At 44.1% G+C, this 22942-nt stretch overlaps 1 protein-coding gene across 2 annotated transcripts in view; it reads left to right on the top strand.

The window, feature by feature from the left end:
• LOC110527506 (neuroligin-4, X-linked) overlaps positions 1 to 22942 on the top strand; it is a 74255-nt gene that overhangs the window by 39734 nt on the left and 11579 nt on the right. For both annotated transcript variants that reach the window (XM_021608821.2, XM_021608820.2), the window contains one exon: positions 22152 to 22337. In XM_021608821.2, the coding sequence (XP_021464496.1) occupies positions 22152 to 22337 (186 nt within the window). The remainder of the gene's footprint in view (positions 1 to 22151; positions 22338 to 22942) is intronic.

Below are 22942 nucleotides of genomic sequence, written 5' to 3'. Positions count from 1 at the left end.
GTAATTGCACGCTGCATTGAATTTGGGCAATTACAATCGGGTTGAGATGACCGGGCATCGCTCGCTCATCTTCCTCCGTGGTTGAAGAAAGCCTCGGCCTCCGCTATCCAGTCTGGTGGATAATGAGGCAGGATGGAAAATGCCACGGTAAACATTAATCAATGAGGCTCAGACTGCCAAAAAATGACTGATTTGCAAATGGCTAAGTAGAGTGGCGGGTTGGCCGTAATAGCTGTTAAGTTTTGACAGTCACTACACAATGGGGGAGTTGGTTTGGTTCTGCTGGGGGCTAGTAAACGGGTAAGGATGGTGGCAATGTTTCCACCTCTGGGTTAACCACTATGGTGGACTGTGCGGCTGAACAACACCAGGTTATCACAGTCCATTTCTCCCCGTGACGCCCTCCGTGTTTGGAGGTCGCACATTTCGCGACCCACACTTTTCAGGTTCAATTGCTATTATACCAGTTGTAATGTGAAACAGTCGAAGCCTAGGAGAGTGTGGTGGGTGGGTGGGTGTGCCTGCCTGTTTCTTGTGGATACTGTTTGCTATAGCTGTAAAAAATATATATATAGTTTATCTCTTACAGTTTTATATATGAACATAATTGTCAGATAGTAACAACAATAGTTTAAAAAACACAAGAAGGATTTAACATAGCAAGCATGTCATCTGACATCAGTTGACGATCACTATTATTCTGAGATTACAGTGAGTCTGTTGAGTTTAGAAGACAGCAAGAGACAGATTTAATCAAAACCCACCCAACCAAGCAACAATAAAGTTGTATCGCTCAATGTTATGGCTCCACGGTATGGGACTTTACTGTAGAGCCAGGCTTTTTGACTTTCTTTATTGGAGTGCCTCTGAATTAAATACGCGTGTACAGATTCAAAATATCTGTGATATTACAGCTATATTAAGCCACATGAGTTGCAACCCAGATATGATTTCCTGTTGCAGTTTACTGAACTATGGCCATGCACTTGTATATATACATGAATGGCGAAGAAAAGTTGTCATATTTTTGTTATTTTATATTATGATGATGATGATGATGGTCGTCGTCGTCGTAGTCATCATCATCATCATCATCATTATTATTATTATTATTATTATTATTATTATGATGAGGATGATGATGGTCGTCGTCATCGTCGTAGTCATCATCATCATCAACGTCATCATTATTATTATTATGATGATGATGTCAACTCCCAGTCGATACCAGTACCGATGCTGTTCGTTTCTGCTCAGCGGTGCTGTAGTCTTATTGTAAAAGTGTTTGACCTTCTCTTACACAGTATTCCGTTTCTTAAAGGTTTTGGGAGCCTCTAAGCGTCACGATTTAGTCAAATGTTTTGCATATTCATGTTCAGAGTTTGTTTATTTGCAAAGCTCAAGATGTTAATATGCTTCAGTTCCCTGAGGTGGTGATGAAGACTCACTTTAACAGTAACAGACTGGCAATGTATAATACTGAGGAAAGGAATTGAGCAAGACTAGATAAGGTCATTTTACACAAAATTCCTTCAAATAGTCTCCTTCTTCTGTAACATGCAGGGGCGTAACTTTCACTGGGGACGGGGGGGACATGTCCCCCCCCCCCCCCCACACATTCAGAAATGTAATTTTGTTCCCCACCAGTTTTATAATTGGAATGTGATATAAAACAAGGCAACGGTGTGCATTAGGACCATGCGGACGCCTCCGAGCGGTCGGGTAGGCTGTATGGAGTGTTTATCCGACTAGATAAGAAAAATTAAAATTATGTCCCCCTCACTTGTGCCCCTGGTAACATCAGAGACACAGCACTTCATCCCGTGTAGACGTTTTAAGCTTATTTTAGAGGATATTACAAAAATGCTCTTATCTGTTCATGTTTATTCCTACACTCAGGCAAAAGTGGTATGGAAATGAGAGGTAGGTAGCGTGAGCGAGAGAGAAACAGGAAATAAGGGATGTTTCCTGCCGTAGCCAGAAAGCCACAGGGATTATTTGATCATGATGTCAACCGTACATGTACCTGTGTGGGCAGCCGAATAACCCTTTAAGGTTCTAGATAGCACCTTTTTTTTCTAAGATTGGTGTCAACGCTGCAGTGATGTTCAACACAAGTGAGGGATGAAGACATTTTGAATTACGACAGTACAATACCACCTCGATGAGCCCTTTAATGACAGCAAAGCCACACACAGTACGGCCTGGCTGTATAACTCTGGAAATGAGGAGAGAATGGATTCTTCTTGATATCTGAAATGTTATGACACTCAAATACCAGGGAGATGCAACAGACACACAAATTCACTGTTTTGCGGATAATGGATTTATCTAGATCGTGCTTGGTTGAAGATGTGTTTTGATTTGTTGATGAGCAGTGGTATTCCCATGTCAGGGGATTATAGCTGATGTGTCTAATGCGTTCTCATAACACATATCGAGGCAGGAAGTGTATGGTACTCGGATTAAAAGGAAGTCTATGGTGCTATACAGTTTGTGTATAATGTTCGTGATTAAAGTAAAGCCTGTGTTTAAGTATTCAGTTACCAGTTGACATGTATCAGAAAGTTAATAGCGTGACACTAATTACAGCCTGCTGAGTCATTTTAATTTCATGAGCTTGAATCCGATTAGCACTTTTCCTGGATGCCTGCTGGAAAATATTGATCCCGCCGGCTTTTAAGTGTTGTTCAAAGAAGCTGCTTGTCGAGAATGGAGGGAGAACACTTTAGATTAGGTACACCTACTTTTTAATTTTTTTTTAACGAAGAAGATCACGAAAAAGATGATTTAAGACTAAGTTTAAGAACGTTGGATTCAGGCCTGGTTGTTAAAAGGACCGCGTTAAATGGCTAATTAAGAACACTTGAGATATTCTCTTGGCACGCATAAACCTCTTCCAAATGCCATGTAGTTTACTACAGGCGACAGATTTTGATCACAGCATTTGGGTACTAATTCAATGACATACTGCAGACGTTTTAAGGTATGACTGCCGTTTTCATTTCCTTTGGAAAAAAGATTGCTACTGAATATAACATTTGCCAGTTATCTCTCTTGGAAACACAAAGCGACAACATTTGAACCCCAGTAAGGAACCAACTGTGTTCTTCGGACAGCTAAATACAGGTGTTTACTGCCATAAATCAACATGAATCAACTGTGTTCTTCGGACAGCTAAATACAGGTGTTTACTGCCATAAATCAACATGAATCAACTGTGTTCTTCGGACAGCTAAATACAGGTGTTTACTGCCATAAATCAACATGAATCAACTGTGTTCTTCGGACAGCTAAATACAGGTGTTTACTGCCATAAATCAACATGAATCAACTGTGTTCTTCAGACAGCTAAATACAGGTGTTTACTGCCATAAATCAACATGAATCAACTGTGTGTTTATAGCGTTCCAGTCTTTCCTTTGAAATGTTATCTCTACTAGTCTGCTCCGTGCTTTACCACTGTGTTCAATGAGTAAAATGTGATCATAAAACTGGGCACATACAATCTGAAAGAAAGATCTTAAAAATATATTAATATGCCCCCCCCCCCAAAAAAATAAACCTTTGAATGATATGTAAGATAACATCTAATGGTCCACTCTGTCCCCTACAGTTAAACAAACATAGGCTACATAATTATCTTTGCCCTCATACTGCTCTGAAATTTCAGGGCCATTTTGTCTTATAATGTCTTCAGAAAGGATATGATATTTTATTTCTTCAGGCTCTTCCTATAAGGATAGGAATGTCTCAGAGGTCATGGCTTTATTCTGTCTGGAACATTAGCCAGTACATTCTGCTGGGGCTGGCTATTATTGGCCATAGACACACCACTAAGACTTGAGAATAGACAAGGGGGAGGCACAACAAGCCAATGTGAGCGTGCTCACTGACCCAGGTGGCCACTCACGCTGTGTTTGTGTGCGTGCGTGCGCGTGCATGTGAGTGTGTGTGGGTGTGTGTGTGTGTCCACCCGCCAGACACCTCTCTGGAGAGGAGCGTCGGATCACTTTCGCTCCATCCAGCTGGAAGCTGAAACAGGCCACCACACTGTGCCCAGTGCTGAATTGGTGAGTTAAGCGCTACAGTTCTGTTCCTCTAAGGGGAATAACATAGGAACTCACTTATTGGTCAAACTTAACCTGTGAAACCAACCTATGATATTATGTCCTCACACCACTGCATATAGTATATACAGTATGTATATTTAGCAATACTGTATGACAAAGATATAACACAAAACTTTGAGTACCAATCCACTACAGTCTTTGCCACAGTGATTCCTCAGATTAAGAAATCAATGAAGCTGAGAGTTTTGGGTTGGGTTCATTGGGTCGAGGTCTCCTCCCCAGATGAAAAGCTTATTGAAATGTAGAGTCGTTCAACAACTGGAGGGAAGATACAGAGAGCGAGAGAGAGAGCGAGAGAGAGAGCGAGAGCGAGAGAGAGAGAGAGAGAGAGAGAGAGAGAGAGAGAGAGAGAGAGAGAGAGAGAGCGAGAGAGAGAGCGAGAGCGAGAGAGAGAGAGAGAGAGAGAGAGAGAGAGAGAGAGAGAGAGAGAGAGAGAGAGAGAGAGAGAGAGAGAGAGAGAGAGAGAGAGAGAGAGAGAGAGAGAGAGAGAGAGAGAGAGAGAGAGAGAGAGAGAGAGAGAGAGAGAGAGAGAGAGAGGCCAACCACCAAAATGTGGAGTCTTTGATGTTCAGAGACTGTTTGTACTTTCCCTAATTAACCAGACTGAATCCAAATGAATACGCATACATACATACAGTACATTCTCACCAGATTGCTTTTCCTCTCTGATAGATAGTAACTTGGTTAGGAACTCATGTAAATCTGCTCTTTTACAAACAACGCCTATTTCTAAAATTGTATTTATCTTTTCACTGCAGTGGGCTAAATCAGGGTCACATTCTTGGTAGTCTTAAACAAATATACTTTGAAACTGAAGTATACACCTCACACATATGGTTATGGGCTTTAAAAAAAAGAAGACACCTGTACCATGTCAGATATAGAGTTAAATGTATTACATTTTGAATTTGCATTCCAACATTACACTTTATATACATCACGGAAGACTGAAATATAACAAAACCGTTTGATAAAGAAACACCAGATTTTCAACATTTAAAAAAAGAGAATGTTTATTAACTATAAAATGAGAAAAAAATGAATAACATTCCACCCATGAGGCCACTAGAGGGCAATTTGGTCATGTGACTGCAGGAAAGGCATCTATGCTCAGCCAAACAGATTTGATCTAGCTGTTGTAGCCTATATTTATTTTTAAATCGCTACTTGTTTATTTTGCTTATCAAGCGCTTTGCGATTCTGTCTGTAATGAAAAGTGCTATAAAGGTTGAATAAATTATTATTATTACTCAACGTAATAACATGTTCTCATTCACAGACAGCGAGTTGGTCAGAGCAACAAGTGAGCCTAGAATTCATCAGTTGTCATATACAAGGCAAAGGCTGTCAAAAGCAACAGTCAAAACAGTGCAAAGGTTGTATGGAGGAGAGAATGAGGTGTGCAAAGAAAATTGGAATGTCACCATGGCAACATCTAACTGACAGCAAGAGCAGACAGGGTGTTTTTTCTGACAAATTACGATTATTGAAGGGCAATTATTATTTTTTAAACATGTCGTCAGGGGAAACCAAGGACAAACAACAAAATAAACAAATAACCATCTATGCAATTACTGTATGACAGGCTTTTTTTTTTATCTCCCAATTAGAGCACTGTGGCACATTGATTTTCTAGAGAGGGTTTTTGGAAGCCTCCTCTTCACCTCATTTACACACAGCGCTCGTTCCGTTCCAAATGGCACCCTAGTCCCTAGTGCACTACTTTTTTACCAGGTTCAATAGGGCTATTGTCAAAAGTAATGCCCTTCGTAGGGAATATGGTGCCATTTGGGATGCAGTCAGCCATCAGACAGTGTTGTTGTTGGGATTGAGTTACTGTAAGAGCTGTGCCTCTTGTAGACAAAAAGGATAATCCACTTCTTGACATGGTTATGTATTTGCTTAGTATCGATTCCCTGTGTAATGTGTTCTCTGCCTCGATCCCAGGCACCTACTTCTGTTGACTAAACATCGGTGGAGAGGATGTGTGGAGTAGCACCCCATGTGTTGCCAGCCAAGCCAATAAGAAATACGGCAACAACCAATGACACGTGCACTCTTCGATCAGTGCCACTTTGGGGTCCTTTGACTGTATTATCCTTAACGATTCCCATTTTAGATAAACAGTTTGGCCGTATTTCTTTATGTTTTGCAGACAGTTAGTTAATACAGGGGTGTCTTGATGTTTTTTATTGGTTACACTATTTGGGGTAAATCATGCTCAGTGTGGGTCTTGGAGAACCACTCAGAAGATGCTATAATGGTGCTATAACACATGATTTGGCAGCGTGCTGCTTAGGACAGCGCATCTACAGTACTTGGGCCAATGCCTGGTTGAGGAAAAGCAGATCTATTTCTGTGTTAAGGGTTTGGATGGATGGACCAGTCACAACTAACTGGCAGTACACCATTGTCAAACAGCATTTTATGTACAGCAAATGTATAATTTGGTTGGAGACAATACTGGGTCGTCTTATAGTCTTGTCTGTATAGACAAGATAGTGATCACTGTTGTTTTATGTTTTCTGAAACTCACTCGCCTCATCCTGACTCAAACAAATAGATGTTTAACTGCAGTACCCCATATACTCCATTTTCAATTCCAAAGGAAGGACATTTGGAGTCCCTTATCTCTCTTTGAGCTGTGGCGGGGGTGACAATCCATAGGAGTTCCTCCGACGTGTTTATGTGCCGCTAAATCATTAACCATCTTACTCTGCTGGCTGGCTTGCAAACCTGTTTGCTTTGAAGGGTGACAGAGACACTGAACTCCCCCATGCCGTTGAGCTTGAGCTGCAAGATAATGAGGCTGTGCTGTTTCTCCATGTGATGCAGAAAAAAACCATTACACAAATTGTACATTTAAGTTAGCTTTTTTTGCAATGCTCTTGTCCACAGTGTGGATTTACTGTGTTTTTGTATTTCTGGATTAAATAGTTGAACTTATACCAACTAAGAGACTTCCTATGTACAAGCCTGGGAGAGTGTGATGGTTTCCACTATGTAGTTATTGATCTTTAAATGGAAAGCAATAGCATGGCTAACAGAGCTGTGGATTCTCCTTATGATGCTCTTTCATTCATTTTCTTCAACAGTCAGTGGGTGTATTGAACTGACTATTCTACCGCTAGAAATATTGAAGATTGTACCTCTAACTGGGAAATTGGACTATTTTGCCATTGTATATTGTAACATGGCTAACAGAGGGGTCAGGGTAGTTTTAGCGGTAGCATGGCTAACAGAGGGGTCAGGGTAGTTTTAGCGGTAGTATGGCTAACAGAGGGGTCAGGGTAGTTTTAGCAGTAGCATGGCTAACAGAGGGGTCAGGGTAGTTTTAGCGGTAGCATGGCTAACAGAGGGGTTAGGATTGTTTTAGCTGTAGCATGGCTAACAGAGGGGTTAGGATCGTTTTAGCGGTAGCATGGCTAACAGAGGGGTCAGGGTAGTTTTAGCGGTAGTATGGCTAACAGAGGGGTTAGGATAGTTTTAGCTGTAGCATGGCTAACAGAGGGGTCAGGGTAGTTTTAGCTGTAGCATGGCTAACAGAGGGGTTAGGATCGTTTTAGCTGTAGCATGGCTAACAGAGGGGTCAGGGTAGTTTTAGCGGTAGTATGGCTAACAGAGGGGTTAGGATTGTTTTAGCGGTAGCATGGCTAACAGAGGGGTTAGGGTAGGTTTAGCGGTAGCATAGCTAACAGAGGGGTTAGGATCGTTTTAGCTGTAGCATGGCTAACAGAGGGGTCAGGGTAGTTTTAGCGGTAGTATGGCTAACAGAGGGGTTAGGATCGTTTTAGCGGTAGCATGGCTAACAGAGGGGTTAGGGTAGGTTTAGCGGTAGCATGGCTAACAGAGGGGTTAGGATCGTTTTAGCTGTAGTATGGCTAGCCAGTGGTGTAGTGGAGGGTATACACAGGTATATGACGTATACACATATTTTTTTGTGGGCATTGCGTATATTCACTTCTTAATCACCCCGAAGCGTATCAAAGTAGTGTAGTGGAGGTGTACGCCATATCAAATGATAAAGGCTGATGGAGCAGATCAGAATGTTTAGCTTCAAATGTTGACAAACTATTATTTCTTCAAATTTCAAGCGCAGCAATGTGCACACGGCAGTAGGCTTATGCGTGAATGTTCCAAAATGCCATTCGAAAATGTACACTGCACATGCGAGCGGTTTCATGGACAGAGATGGGAATATCTAAAGATGCAACAACTATCATGGGTTGCTAATATGACTGGGATAATGCCTTTGGCTGCTTGAACACCAATTTGTCTAAAGGCTACTTTGAATCAAGGTAAGACCTGGCAGAATGATATCACGATTATTTGCACCAACCCAGTGGCCATTTGTTTTGCAAACTCACTCTTATGCCACGCTACAGAAACACCACTAACCAAACAACAGTGTTAGATGTCTGGCCATTTGAATTAAAGGGTAACTGCGAAGAAACAACTTGGATATTTAACTTGGACATTTCTTGTATATTTCCCGAGACCTCAAAAGTGGTCCCCCGATGTGGTTTAAGCACTGTTGTGTACTTAGAACATCCAATTGTGTTGTTTTTCTATTAAAAAGTGTGACCTTGACAGACTCATTTATCTTTTTCAATAGTAGACCTACTATTAGCCTACTTGCAAAGTACAGCTTGGGTCGGCCTGACTGTTAGAGACCAATATGGGATTTATCCATTTAGGTCATTTAGTGTATGTCACTGTTTGTCATAGAATGTTTCACACAGGGCACCTTTCCTTCACCGTTGCGGTCCGTTTGGATAATTTTTTCCAAATTAGAGTATACCCACTTCTCCAGGCACCACTGCGGCTAACAGATAGTTCAGAGTAGTTTTAGCCGTAGCATGGCTACCAGAGAGTCCAGGGTGTCTGTCAGATGGCTGGTTCATGTGGTCCGTTCCTGCAGAGGGAGAGAGACCTGTCTGTGATGCAGCATTCACGTCATGTTGGAAACCCGGGACTTCCGAGTTCAAATTAAAGTACGTCATTTGCGTGGAGCTTCCTATTGGTTGATTCTGATACTTCTTTAAATGGGAAACATGGTATCATCTTTCTTTCTACAACGAGTAAGCAATTAGGAAATTTCCAAGTTCCCGAAATGTCGTGAACGCGACATGAAGCCCTAATGGATTTGGTAGCCCAGCTTTGGAGGACAGATGGTGTGCATTGAGGTGATAGGCTGTGGCTGTGGTGTGTGTGCGTGCATGTGTTTGTGTATGTGTATGTGTATGTGTGTGTGTGTGTGTGTGTGTGTGTGTGTGTGTGTGTGTGTGTGTGTGTGTGTGTGTGTGTGTGTGTGGTGGAAGGGCGGTACTTGATAAACAAGGGGATTTAATGCTTCATGACCCAGATCCGCACTGAGCAGCGGTTTCCCCAGCGTGTGTGTGTGTGGTGACAGACATTGTGTGTATGCATGAAATGGTGAAGCTGAAGGGAGGAGTGACTGTGTCAGCTGTGAGTGTGTTTGTGTTTGTGTGTGTGTGTGTGTGTGTGTGTTTGAGCATGTGGCTGTGTGACATCTGGGAAGTGAGGCAGAGTGTGTGTGTGCTTGAGCTGCTCTGTATCCCTCCTCCTCCATCACTGTCACACAGCTGTCCCCTACCTGGACGACCTGTCACTCCACAGACTCTCTCTCTCTCTCTCTCTCGCTCTCTCTCTCTCTCTCTCTCTCTATGTATAGTCAGTCGGTCGTGGCCAAAAGTTTTGAGAATGACACAAATATTAATTTTCACAAAGTCTGCTGCCTCAGGTTGTATGATGGCAATATGCATATACTCCAGAATGTTATGAAGAGTGATCAGATGAATTGCAATTAATTGCAAAATCCCTTTTGACATGCAAATGAACTGAATCCCCCAAAAACATTTCCACTGCATTTCAGCCCTGCCACAAAAGGACCAGCTGACATCATGTCAGTGATTCTCTCGTTAACACAGGTGTGAGTGTTGACGAGGACAAGGCTGGAGATCACTCTGTTATGCTGATTGAGTTTGTATAACAGACTGGAAGCTTCAAAAGGAGGGTGGTGCTTGGAATCATTGTTCCTCCTCTGTCAACGATGGTTATCTGCAAGGAAACATGTGCCGAAAGTCCAGCAAGCACCAGGACCGTCTCCTAAAGTTGATTCAGCTGCGGGATCGGGGCACCACCAGTACAGAGCTTGCTCAGGAATGGCAGCAGGCAGGTGTGAGTCCATCTACACGCACAGTGAGGCAAAGACTTTTGGAGGATGGCCTGGTGTCAAGAAGGGTAGCAAAGAATGGTTGTAAAATAATTTTCTCCCCTTTCCGATTGTTTGGGGCATCCAGAAAAAAGCTTGTCCGGAGAAGACAAGGTGAGCGCTACCATCAGTTCTGTGTCATGCCAACAGTAAAGCATCCTGAGACGATTCATGTGTGGGGTTGCTTCTCAGCCAAGGGAGTGGGCTCACTCACAATTTTGCATAAGAACACAGCCATGAATAAAGAATGATACCAACACATCCTCAGAGAGAAACTTCTCCCAACCATCCAGGAACAGTTTGGTGACGAACAATGCCTTTTCCAGCATGATGGAGCACCTTGCCATAAGACAAAAGTGCTAACTAAGTGGCTCAGTACTGTCTTGTCATACTTGAGTACTGTCTTGTCATACTACAGTACTGTCTTGTCATACTACACTACTGTTTTGTCATACTACAGTACTGTTTTGTCATACTACACTACTGTTTTGTCATACTACAGTACTGTTTTGTCATACTACAGTACTGTCTTGTCATACTTGAGTACTGTCTTGTCATACTACAGTACTGTCTTGTCATACTACACTACTGTTTTGTCATACTACAGTACTGTCTTGTCATACTACAGTACTGTTTTGTCATACTACACTACTGTTTTGTCATACTACACTACTGTTTTGTCATACTACAGTACTGTTTTGTCATACTACACTACTGTTTTGTCATACTACACTACTGTTTTGTCATACTACACTACTGTTTTGTCATACTACACTACTGTTTTGTCATACTACACTACTGTTTTGTCCTACTACAGTACTGTCTTGTCATACTACACTACTGTTTTGTCATACTACACTACTGTTTTGTCATACTACACTACTGTTTTGTCATACTACACTACTGTTTTGTCATACTACGGTACTGTTTTGTCATACTACAGTACTGTTTTGTCATACTACACTACTGTTTTGTCATATTACACTACTGTTTTGTCATACTACAGTACTGTTTTGTCATACTACAGTACTGTCTTGTCATACTATAGTACTGTTTTGTCATACTACAGTACTGTCTTGTCATACTACAGTACTGTTTTGTCATACTACACTACTGTTTTGTCATACTATAGTACTGTTTTGTCATACTACAGTACTGTCTTGTCATACTACACTACTGTTTTGTCATACAGTACATGGCATCTGTAACTACAGCCTCATACCACATGTACTGAAAACTTGGAGAAGCTGTGTTCAGTCACAGGGTGTGTTGATGGAGCGCATCACCTGGCCAGAATGGTTGATAACCTCTCTTTCCCGTGTCACAAGGACAAGCACAATAAACCAAACAAACAGATGCAAATGGAGATGTATTTTGTAAACCCTTTCCATGTTGTCCTGCATGTCATTAACTATTCATTATCCACCATCATCTATGTACACTAGATTAAAAATGACACTAAGTATTACGATCTGTTTGGGATTGTTTTTACTGAGGGATTAATAACAGCTAGACAGGGATGATTACTTTATTTGACTTCGGGGCCATTACCCCATGCAAAACCCATAGCACCGATATGCATGGTACCATCCAAAATCATCACAATCCTCTCTGTGTCCTTGTGGAAGGTCCAAAAGGTCCTTCTGTCTATATGATTAACCGGCTAGCACCATACCCCCGATGCTATGGAAAAGGAACAGGGCTAGCGTGTTCGAGGGCCAGGACCAGAGTGTCCGTAGCAGGGTAGAGTCAGTCAGACCAGTGGGTGGGTGATGGAGGTTTGTCAGAGATACTACATACTTCATGCTCTCGGGGGTCTCCCGGGAGAATGTCATCAGTCACGTGGAGCGCTGCGACTCGGATGACTCCAGAATGTTGTCAACATGGAGTGCATTTCTGAGACTGATGATCCCACAAGACTTAAAGATATGACGTGAGTCAGAGTTGGAGGAGAGCAACAGCCCTGCCTCAGGCTGAGGGGTAATGGATGTGTCATAGATGCCATGCAGCCGCAGAATGACAAGCAATATGTAGGAAGTGGCATTGACTCAGGCAAGTAGCAGCAGGGTGGGCAACACTTGATTTACACGGCTGTTTTTAGAGTGGGCAACACTTGATTTACACGGCTGTTTTTAGAGTGGGCAACACTTGATTTACACGGCTGTTTTTAGAGTGGGCAACACTTGATTTTCACATCTGTTTTTAGAGTGGGCAACACTTGATTTACACGGCTGTTTTTAGAGTGGGCAACACTTGATTTACACGGCTGTTTTTAGAGTGGGCAACACTTGATTTACACGGCTGTTTTTAGAGTGGGCAACACTTGATTTACACGGCTGTTTTTAGAGTGGGCAACACTTGATTTACACGGCTGTTTTTAGAGTGGGCAACACTTGATTTACACGGCTGTTTTTAGAGTGGGCAACACTTGATTTACACGTTTGTTTTTAGGGTGGGCAACACTTGATTTACACAGCTGTTTTTAGAGTGGGCAACACTTGATTTACACAGCTGTTTTTAGAGTGGGCAACACTTGAAAAGTCATATAACTTGGAAACAGACAGACATGTCAAATTGTCAGGGGTGGCATTTAGTATACTGTTATTTTCTGATAAATTCACAGTAGGTGTACAGAAAAAAAAGTACTTAAGCTGTGGGACACGCTATTCTGGTGTCGTACCTCATACTGCAGCATTTCCTGTGAAACTGTTGCTACTGTAATGCAGTTCAGAGCTGTGGGGCCTGGGGAATGTTTGTGCAGTTATGAACTCTGCAAGCGGTGCAAATGTCTCTGGTCTGGTGTCCGATAGATTCTAATTACCTCCGCACAATTTAATGAACATACGCTGGTGGATCACAGGGGTTGTTCCCTAACTCCGTGGATGTAACCAATTGCACTCTTCACGGTTGGGAGAAACATACTGCTCTCTCTCTCTCTCTCTCTCTCTCTCTCTCTCTCTCTCTCTCTCTCTCTCTCTCTCTCTCTCTCTTTCTCTCTCTGTATTACGGAACTTAATTGATTGTTAGCGGGAGGAAAGGTGCTCAAATCTTATTGACATTCTGAGTTATTTCAAACGAGCTGTTCTAATGGTACATATGTAGGATCTTAATTTGAGCCAGTTTGTTACAGCAGGGATATAATCCTGCAGCAAGAGGAAATGTGAATTATTATGTGGATTATAATTAATGGACAATTTTTGTATGGGTTGACACATTTTTCATTAGGGCAAATCAAGTCTGACATTTTAAAGTGGAAATTAGAAACTTTAGAAGCCTTTTTAAACCTTGAATACACTACAAGTTTGCATTTCCTGCCGTACAGGGAAATTCTTAGCAACAAACAAGATCCTACATCTGTAACTTTCTAATAAGGCAGAAAGAGAAAGAGAGAGAGGAGAGAGGATAGAGAGAGAGGAGAGAGGATAGAGAGAGAGAGAGAGACAGGAGAGAGGATAGAGAGAGAGCGAGAGGGGATAGAGAGAGAGAGAGAGAGACAGGAGAGAGGATAGAGAGAGAGAGAGCGGGGATAGAGAGAGAGAGAGAGAGACAGGAGAGATGATAGAGAGAGAGAGAGACAGGAGAGAGGATAGAGAGAGAGAGAGAGAGAGAGAGAGAGAGAGAGAGAGAGGGAGGATAGAGGATAGAGAGAGAGAGAGAGAGAGAGCGAGAGAGACAGGAGAGAGGGGAGAGGATAGAGAGAGACAGGAGAGAGGATAGAGAGAAAGATAGAGAGAGAGGATAGAGAGAGAGGAGAGAGAGAGGATAGAGAGAGAGAGAGAGAGAGGAGAGAGGGAGAGAGAGAGAGAGGAGAGAGAGGAGAGAGAGAGAGAGAGAGAGGAGAGAGAGAGAGAGAGAGAGGATAGAGAGAGAGAGAGAGGAGAGAGGGAGAGAGAGAGAGAGAGAGAGAGAGAGAGAGAGGAGAGAGAGAGAGATAGGAGAGAGAGAGGAGAGAGAGAGAGAGAGAGAGAGGGAGAGAGAGAGAGAGAGAGAGGGGGAGAGAGAGAGAGAGAGAGAGAGAGAGAGAGAGAGAGAGAGAGGATAGAGAGAGAGAGAGAGAGAGAGATTGTACTGCAATCTTATTGCCACATTATTTGAATGAATGTTATTCATTAAAAAGTACAAATGAATGAATATTATTAATTCAGTCAAAAAGCGAATCAAAATTGTATTTTCCCATTTGAACGCCGTGAACCTAATGTTGCTGCATTCTTTGACGTTGCCAAATCCATATATTTTCACAAAGGAAATGCTTCTGTTTTGACCACTTGGCTTCACACTGAGAGTGAAGTCAGCTCTCATCAAAATATGTTTCTTCAAAAACCCATGTCAGGTGTGCATTGTTCAGCAACATCAAACTGCTTCCAGGAAATAACATCTACATGTCACAATAATAATGTAACTCTTAGGAAGAGAGTTTTCCAGGTTATTGAATCAATCATCAATCCCAACTTTCAACTATCAAAGCAGAACACGATGACAGGGTGTTTTGTTTTTCTCCATTCATTGTTACTAGTATGAATTGTTTACTTAGCTACTGATTTGACAACCCAGAGTGACCTCTACTTTCCCCCCCTCATCACAAGCCTCTAATATGTCAGCTTTAAACCACATTATTATGTATAACCCCTGGCCTGCCTGCGCAAACAGAACACGCGCGCGCGCGCGCACACACACACACACACACACACACACACACACACACACACACACACACACACACACACACACACACACACACACAGCAGCAGCAGCAACCACATTAGGGCACAGCCTGCTGAATGTGTAAACGATGACGGCCGGGGAGGAGAAGACAAAAAAAAGAACTGGGAGGAAATGTGTCTTTTTCACTCATAATTATAATTCCATTTGGAGTGTAAGTAATCGCTCTGCTGTCATTTTTAATCCGCCACCACTAATATGGCCAAATTTACCAGCATCAGTGAATGCACTTTGACAGCTGCTATGTTTTGCTTCCACGGGTCGCTGTCTGTCAATCACTGGGGATTATGGGTAACCAGCACACCTGCCTCTGATGTACTCTAATTCTGTAGCATGATTATAGACTCGAACGGAATGAGATAGATAGCAGGACAACGCCTGTTTCCTTTGTGCGGATTAATCTGTTATGTCCCCATTTTGCACATATTCCACACATATAACCATATTGACGGGTTGATATGACAGACTGGCCAGAGACGACAAAGTTGTGAGAGTTCCCAGCTCCCCGGGACTTCGCCAGAGAGAATCATTTTTGACAGACATACAGACGGAGGTTGAGATTCAATGTCAGCATCCCGAATGGTACCCTATTCCCTATATAGTGCACTACTTTTCACCAGAGCCCTGTGAGATAACTGGAATAGGGTGCCATTTGGGATGCTAGCCCAATCACTGGCTTTCACTGAGCTAGCTGTAGCTGTGACCTGACCTCCTTGAGCAGCTAATTCCAAACATTACCCCTCACATCTCTCCCTTTGATAATTATAATTTCATCTGGGAGCCACGGGGCGGATTATTCTCTGGACAGAGAGCACCGTTAGGCACTATTACCGCCACAATGAATGTCTGGATAGATGGATAGACGCCGGTCAGAGCTTTTTCTTCCTTGCTCCCCATGTGTTCTGTTGATACATAGAAAGTCAGGCTTGTCAATTCAATACCAACTATGGTTTGTTTTGTCTTGGTGAAAGACAAGGCTTGGGAAAATGAAAAGACTTGTCTCTCTCTATTAAGAGAGGCGTACAATAGGAAAGGCCGGTGCTATTAATTGGTCAGATCAAGGTGTAGATACAGGCTATGAGGCAAGCATCAGCTGGTGGCAAGAAGCTTGAAAAAACACTGTAATGTTTGGTGTCAAATTGAAATATATTGCTCCAGAAATATAGCAACTTCATATTATCTGTGCATTGACCATGCGTTTACAGACGTGATACAGCAGCATACTAGACATTGAGTGTATAAAACATTAGGAAAACCTTCCTAATATTGTGTTCCACCTCCTTTTGCCCTCCGAACAGCCTCAATTTGTCAGGTCATGGACTCTTGCGAGGTGTTTGAAAGCGTTCCACAGGGATGCTTGGCCCATGTTGACTCCAATGCTTCCCACAGCTGTGTCAAGTTGGCCGGATGTTCTTTGGGTGGTGGACCGTTCTTGATGCACGCGGGAAACTGTTGAGCGTTACAGTTAAATATTTTCTCTTGGCCATCCACCTTCTGAATGGCACACACACTGTGCACAATCCATGTGTCAAGTGTTTCGAGGCTTACACGTCCTCCCTGAACCTGTCTCCTCCCGTTCATCTACACTGAATGACGTGGATTTAACAAGTGACATCAATAAGGGATCATAGCTTCCACCTGGGATTCACCTGGTCAGTCTAAGTCATGTAAAGAGCAGGTGTTCTTAATGTTTTGTCCACTCAGTGTATGTTGTGCTCTTAGCCTACCTTGCATCTGGCCAAACGGCTGGCACAGGATGTGGAAAATCTCTTGCAGACCCATGGTGTGCAATCGGTGGAGTCGTCCTGCCAATGCACAGCATGGTTCCACAGGATCAATACCATTTAGGTAAAGTGTCCACCACAGGAGGTTGGTGGCACCCTAATTGGGGAGGACTGGCTCGTGGTAATGGCTGGAGCAGAATAAGTGGACTGGTATTGAATACATAAAACACATGGTTTGATGCCATTCCATTCTCTCTGTTCCTGCCATTATTAAAAGCCGTTCTCCCCTCAGCAGCCTCCACTGGTGTCCAAACATATCCGATAGACAGCAGCCCCAAATGGCCTGAACGTAGAAAGGGAAAGTGTGTGTGTGACCACAGTATCGTGACATTTCAATGAGAGCACATGCATTTGTCATAGTCCTTTATCATACTGTAAATGTATCATACTGTAACATTCCTTAGGCAATGCATGACAGTGTTAGTGCCCAGTATCATGCAGGGGAGAATGAATGGGTACTTTATTGTCCCATAGAGAAATTTGCTTGGTGACATCACAGTTCACCAGATGCTCTTATCCAGAGCAGCTAGGGTTAAGTGCCTTGCTCAAGGGCACATCGACCGATTTTTCAACTAGTTGGCTCGGGGATTCGAACCAGCGGTCTTTACTTGCCCGACGCCCTTCACCGTTAGGCTACCAGCCGCTACATGCCTGGTAACACGGATGGAGCCCTTTACTTGCCGTTCCAAGTGGCATTAAATGACAGTGTGGCCAAGCAGACCTCTTATGTCACTGCTGCCACTCAAACCCAGATCTATTCGAGCTGTACTGTTGTGAGGCTGAATGATGGCTGTCTGACTTCCATTAAGCTTGCAACCCCTGCCTTGCCCTGCCACAGCAGCATCAGCATAAGTTTGGCAGAGAGAGAGAGAGAGAGAGAGAGAGAGAGAGAGAGAGAGAGAGAGAGAGAGGGAGAGAGAGAGAGAGAGAGAGAGAGAGAGAGAGAGAGAGAGAGAGAGAGAGAGAGAGAGAGAGAGAGAGAGAGAGAGAGAGAGAGAGAGAGAGAGAGAGAGAGAGAGAGAGAAGGCATTAGCATGCTTCAGTTCGGCTGGCAGCTAGCTGAAGTTGGCTAGGTGAACCAAACTACTGTGCTCTCATACTCTCCTAAAAGACCTTCGCTTGAAAGACAATAAAAAAGTGTCAATAGTTCTGTTTGGCCATTTTGAGACATTGTAGCAAGTATACACTTTCTCAAAATAGTCTGAATTAATCGATGGTAACTCAAGAAATCTGTCATACATTTTTGTCGCGATCTTAGTGACGCAATTTTACATCTAACTAATATGTTTGGTGCAGTATTTGTCAATGAAAACATGTGCATGAAAACGACTTTATTGAAGAATCCCGACAGTTGACCAATCACAGACAAAGGGGCGTAGACTTCGATTCTTGAACTTCGGCTGACCTCGAGAGAAAACGGTGTGTGCCCTCACCGAAGTCCAAAATGAACAAAAACGTCACAGAATGTCGTCATAATGTATGCACAAACTCTTCCGAACTGTTTCGGCTGGGAAGCATGTGGATGCCTTAAGTCTGAGACGTAAAAAATGCTTTGGAAGGACATTGTCATTTCTGCACCGACCCTGTGATATTGCAGCAACAATATTAACATTCAGCAAATAATATTTTACTCAGATGCATTCCCAGGCAGAGTAAGATCAATACTAAAATACTTTGTGAAATATATTGCTGAAGGAACATTTGATTTCTGAAGAGCATGTTTGGTTAGCTCCATTTTTATGGAGGTTTAAGCTGTGTTGTCTGTGACAGTGAATTTAATCAGGCATTGTGTTGCTCTTCTTTTGACACAGGTGAAGATAGGCTCTTATGTGCAAACCATTGATATTGATGTTAAATATACTAGCATAGTGTGTTTTCACAAGCTTTGCAATAGCAGTTATAGCAGTTATCAATATATGTTCAAATAGTAGAAATATCTTCAAAGCTCATGTCCATAATACATCCTAATGCAACGTTCTCCTCAGTAATATCCGCAGCAGCTTCTTGAAATGGAAGCTTTCGCTAATCTTTTTTTTCACACCCCGAGGAGTTACTGGTGGGCTATCCTCTCTGCTCCGCTCCCCTTCGCCCCAGCTCCTCTTCTCAGACAGACATGGTGAGTGGAGACTGAGGAGAGAGAGAGGGAGAAGGAGAGAGAGGGAGGGAGATGGAGAGAGAGGGAGGGAGATGGAGAGAGAGGGAGGGAGATGGAGAGAGATAGAGGGAGATAGAGAGCGAGAGCAGAGAGAGAGAGAGAGAGAGAGAGAGATGGAGAGAGAGGGGGAGAGAGCAGAGAGATAGAGAGGGAGAGAGAGAGAGCAGAGAGAGAGAGAGAAAGGTGGAGAGAGAGGGGGAGAGAGAGAGAGAGAGCAGAGAGAGAGAGAGAGAGAGCAGAGAGAGAGAGAGAGAGAGAGAGAGAGAGAGCAGAGAGAGAGAGAGAGAGAGACAAGCTGAGGCCTGGAAGTCATATACCCAGGAGTGTGAGTCCTGCAGGGGCCTTGTAATCCCACAACACCCTCTGCTGCTATCCCCTCCACCACCTGTCTGTCCTCTCCCTCCATCCCCCTATCCCCTCCACCCTCCTCCATCCCTCCATATCCCTATCCTCTCCACCCTCCTCCATCCCTCCATCTCCATATCCCCTCCACCCTCCTCCATCCCTCCATCTCCATATCCCCTCCACCCTCCTCCATCCCTCCATATCCCTATCCCCTCCACCCTCCTCCATCCCTCTATCTCCATATCCCCTCCACCCTCCTCCATCCCTCCATCTCCATATCCCCTCCACCCTCCTCCATCCCTCCATCTCCATATTCCCTCCACCCTCCTCCATCCCTCCATCTCCATATCCCCTCCACCCTCCTCCATCCCTCCATATCCCTATCCCCTCCACCCTCCTCCATCCCTCCATATCCCTATCCCCTCCACCCTCCTCCATCCCTCCATCTCCATATCCCCTCCACCCTCCTCCATCCCTCCATATCCCTATCCCCTCCACCCTCCTCCATCCCTCCATCTCCATATCCCCTCCACCCTCCTCCATCCCTCCATCTCCATATCCCCTCCACCCTCCTCCATCCCTCCATCTCCATATCCCCTCCACCCTCCTCCATCCCTCTATCCCCTAAACCCCTCCTTAATCCCTCCATTCCTTCTACCCCTCCTCCATCCCTCCATCCCCTCAACCCCTCCTCCATCCTTACATCCCTTCTACCCCTCCTTCATCCCTCTATCCCCTCACCCCTCCTCTGTCTCTCCATCCCTTCTACCCCTCCTCCATCACTCTATCCCCTCTACCCCTCCTCCATCCCTCCATCTCTTCCACCCCTCCTCATCCCTCCACCCCTCTATCCCCTCTACCTCTCCTCCATCCCTTCCACCCCTCCTCATCCCTCCATCCCTAAATCCCCTCTACCCCTCCTCATCCCTCCATCCCTCTATCCCCTCTACCCCTCCTCATCCCTCCATCACTCCATCCCTCTATCCCCTCTACCCCTCCTCATCCCTCCATCCCTCTATCCTCTCTACCCCTCCTCATCCCTCCATCCCTCTATCCCCTCTACCCCTCCTCATCCCTCCATCCCTAAATCCCCTCTACCCCTCCTCATCCCTCCATCCCTCTATCCCCTCTACCCCTCCTCATCCCTCCATCACTCCATCCCTCTATCCCCTCTACCCCTCCTCATCCCTCCATCCCTCTATCCTCTCTACCCCTCCTCATCCCTCCATCCCTCTATCCCCTCTACCCCTCCTCATCCCTCTATCCCCTCTACCCCTCCTCCATTCCTCTATCCCCTCCACTTCACAGCCAGACCATGACAAACTGGATCTGCTCTTTATCACAGGGCCACAGGACATCTTTCCTTTTCTCCCTCCTCCTCCTTTTCCTCCTTCTCTCCATCCTTTCATCCAATTTGTCCTGTAGCCTGTAGACTGCTCTGTCTGGGCTCTCCCCCCTGGGATGGAAGCGGAGAGCTGAGCATGTGTCCCAAAGGACACCATATTCCCTACATAGTGCACTACTTTTGACCAGGGCTCTGGTCAAAAGTAGTGCACTATGTAGGGAATAGGGCACCATTTGCGACACTACCCGGGGGCTGTCTGTGCCAGAGGCTCGGCTTAGAGATCCAAGGCCTGGCGCTTGCGAGGACCAGACACCCCGGTGGCCGTCCCTCGCAGACTCTAAAGGCCCACCACCTAATGGGTTTAGACAAATCAGCTAATTTGTCAACAAGTTTCTGATTTTGACAAGCGTATCAACAAGCTTGTCTGTCTGGCCTGACTCTCGGCTGTATAGAGTCGAATCCAAGTCAAAGCCATGTGGTTGAAATTCCGACTATGAAAAAGGAACTTGCCTTCTCTCTCTGTCTCTCTATCTGCATATTCCACTGTATAGTTGAAGCCAAACCAAGTAAATGTTGACCATGAAAAGGAGCTTCGCCTCTCTCTGTCTCTTCCGCTCTGTCTTCTCAGTATAATGGTGGTTCGGTTAGAATCACTCCAGCCATCTCAGGTTGAATGACTGAGGGAGTACAACCCTACATTATCCTACATTATTCTCTCGATCTTAACAGCAAGGGATGATTCCCAGGTCATTAGGAACCACTGTGACTTACTGAAGAGTTTTAGCTATTTGACTGGATAATAAGACTGGAAGCACGCAGGTGTCGCTGACTCGCTGCGTGCTTCCGTTCTTATGAATAGAACGGTACCAATGGGTTCCATAAGGAGGGTTCCTGTCCCGTTGTGCTGTGGTGTACAGGCCATTCATACCTGGAGGAGGTCATCCATTATTTCACTGATCGTGGGAACTTACGTCAATGTATTCCTGTCACGTTTACCTCTGTCCGTTGTGGCGATAAATATAGTGGAAGACGGGCTACTGCTGTATGTTTTGAGACGCCTCCTAGGGATGTAAGCACTGTTCTTTAGGTGTGTGTGTGTGTGTGTGTGTGTGTGTGTGTGTGTGTGTGTGACGGTAACTGTACAGTGTTTCCTTGTCCCATGGTCCCAAAGACAACAATATCAACATTGAAAGTGTTAGCAGGCGCAATAATGTATTTGTCTAAATGTCCTTGTATTTTACACGTTATGCTTTATTTATTTATGTACTTAACTTTATGAGACATCTCTAAATCACCACCAGGTACAGAATATTGTCAAATATGAATTTTTCCCGTCTGTCTCCCCTCTGTTTCAATGACAAGCGTTTTTTTTTTAGAGGGAGATCAAGAAGGAGGTGATCAATGAGTTTGTTCCCGTCTCTTGTTGTTCACACAGGCTTCCTAAGCACAGGGGACCAGGCAGCCAAGGGGAACTATGGACTGCTGGACCAGATCCAAGCCCTGAGGTGGATCAAAGAGAACATTCAGGCCTTCAAAGGAGATCCAAAGAGAGTGACAATCTTCGGCTCTGGTGCAGGGGCATCGTGTGTTAGCTTGCTCACGCTCTCTCACTACTCAGAAGGTATGTAAGAGGGTATTTTTAGTCCCCAAAAATGTTCCCTTACCTCCTCGGAGATCATTGAGATTGCGCTATATTTTTTTTCAGCCAAAGTCAGTGAATACAATTCCTTTTGAATGTTTAATGAATCATAAAATGAATCATTCTCGGTGTCCACTGTGAGATTTATACACTGCAATGAATTATTATTCATTCAGTTCATATGGTCATATGAACTTCAGCTATCATTTTGGAAGGTAGTAATGAAATAAATACCTTTTATTATATGTATTGCTTTATTTGATAGAGATCTTCAGAGAGATTTTTGTTTCAAACAGGAATTACCTCTCTCGCTGGGAGGGTACGGCCGTGTCCCAAAATGGCACCCTATTCCCTGCACAGTGCACTACGTTTGACCGGAGTCCTATGGCGCCTGATCAAACATACCGCATTACATAGGGAATACGGTTCAATTTGGGGACGCAGCCCCTACGATTTATTTCAAGCAGTCAGAATACACCTGAACATGGAGCGTCACATTTCATCGCCACATGGCAGGGATAACAACTGGAGTGGGTTCACAGGTTCACTCAAGTATCAAATATTGCCTGCCTCAGTCACTAGATATT

Source organism: Oncorhynchus mykiss, chromosome 7, assembly GCF_013265735.2.
Source record: "Oncorhynchus mykiss isolate Arlee chromosome 7, USDA_OmykA_1.1, whole genome shotgun sequence".
In the NCBI taxonomy this organism is placed as follows: domain Eukaryota; kingdom Metazoa; phylum Chordata; class Actinopteri; order Salmoniformes; family Salmonidae; genus Oncorhynchus; species Oncorhynchus mykiss.
This window is presented reverse-complemented; position numbering and strand designations above follow the sequence as displayed.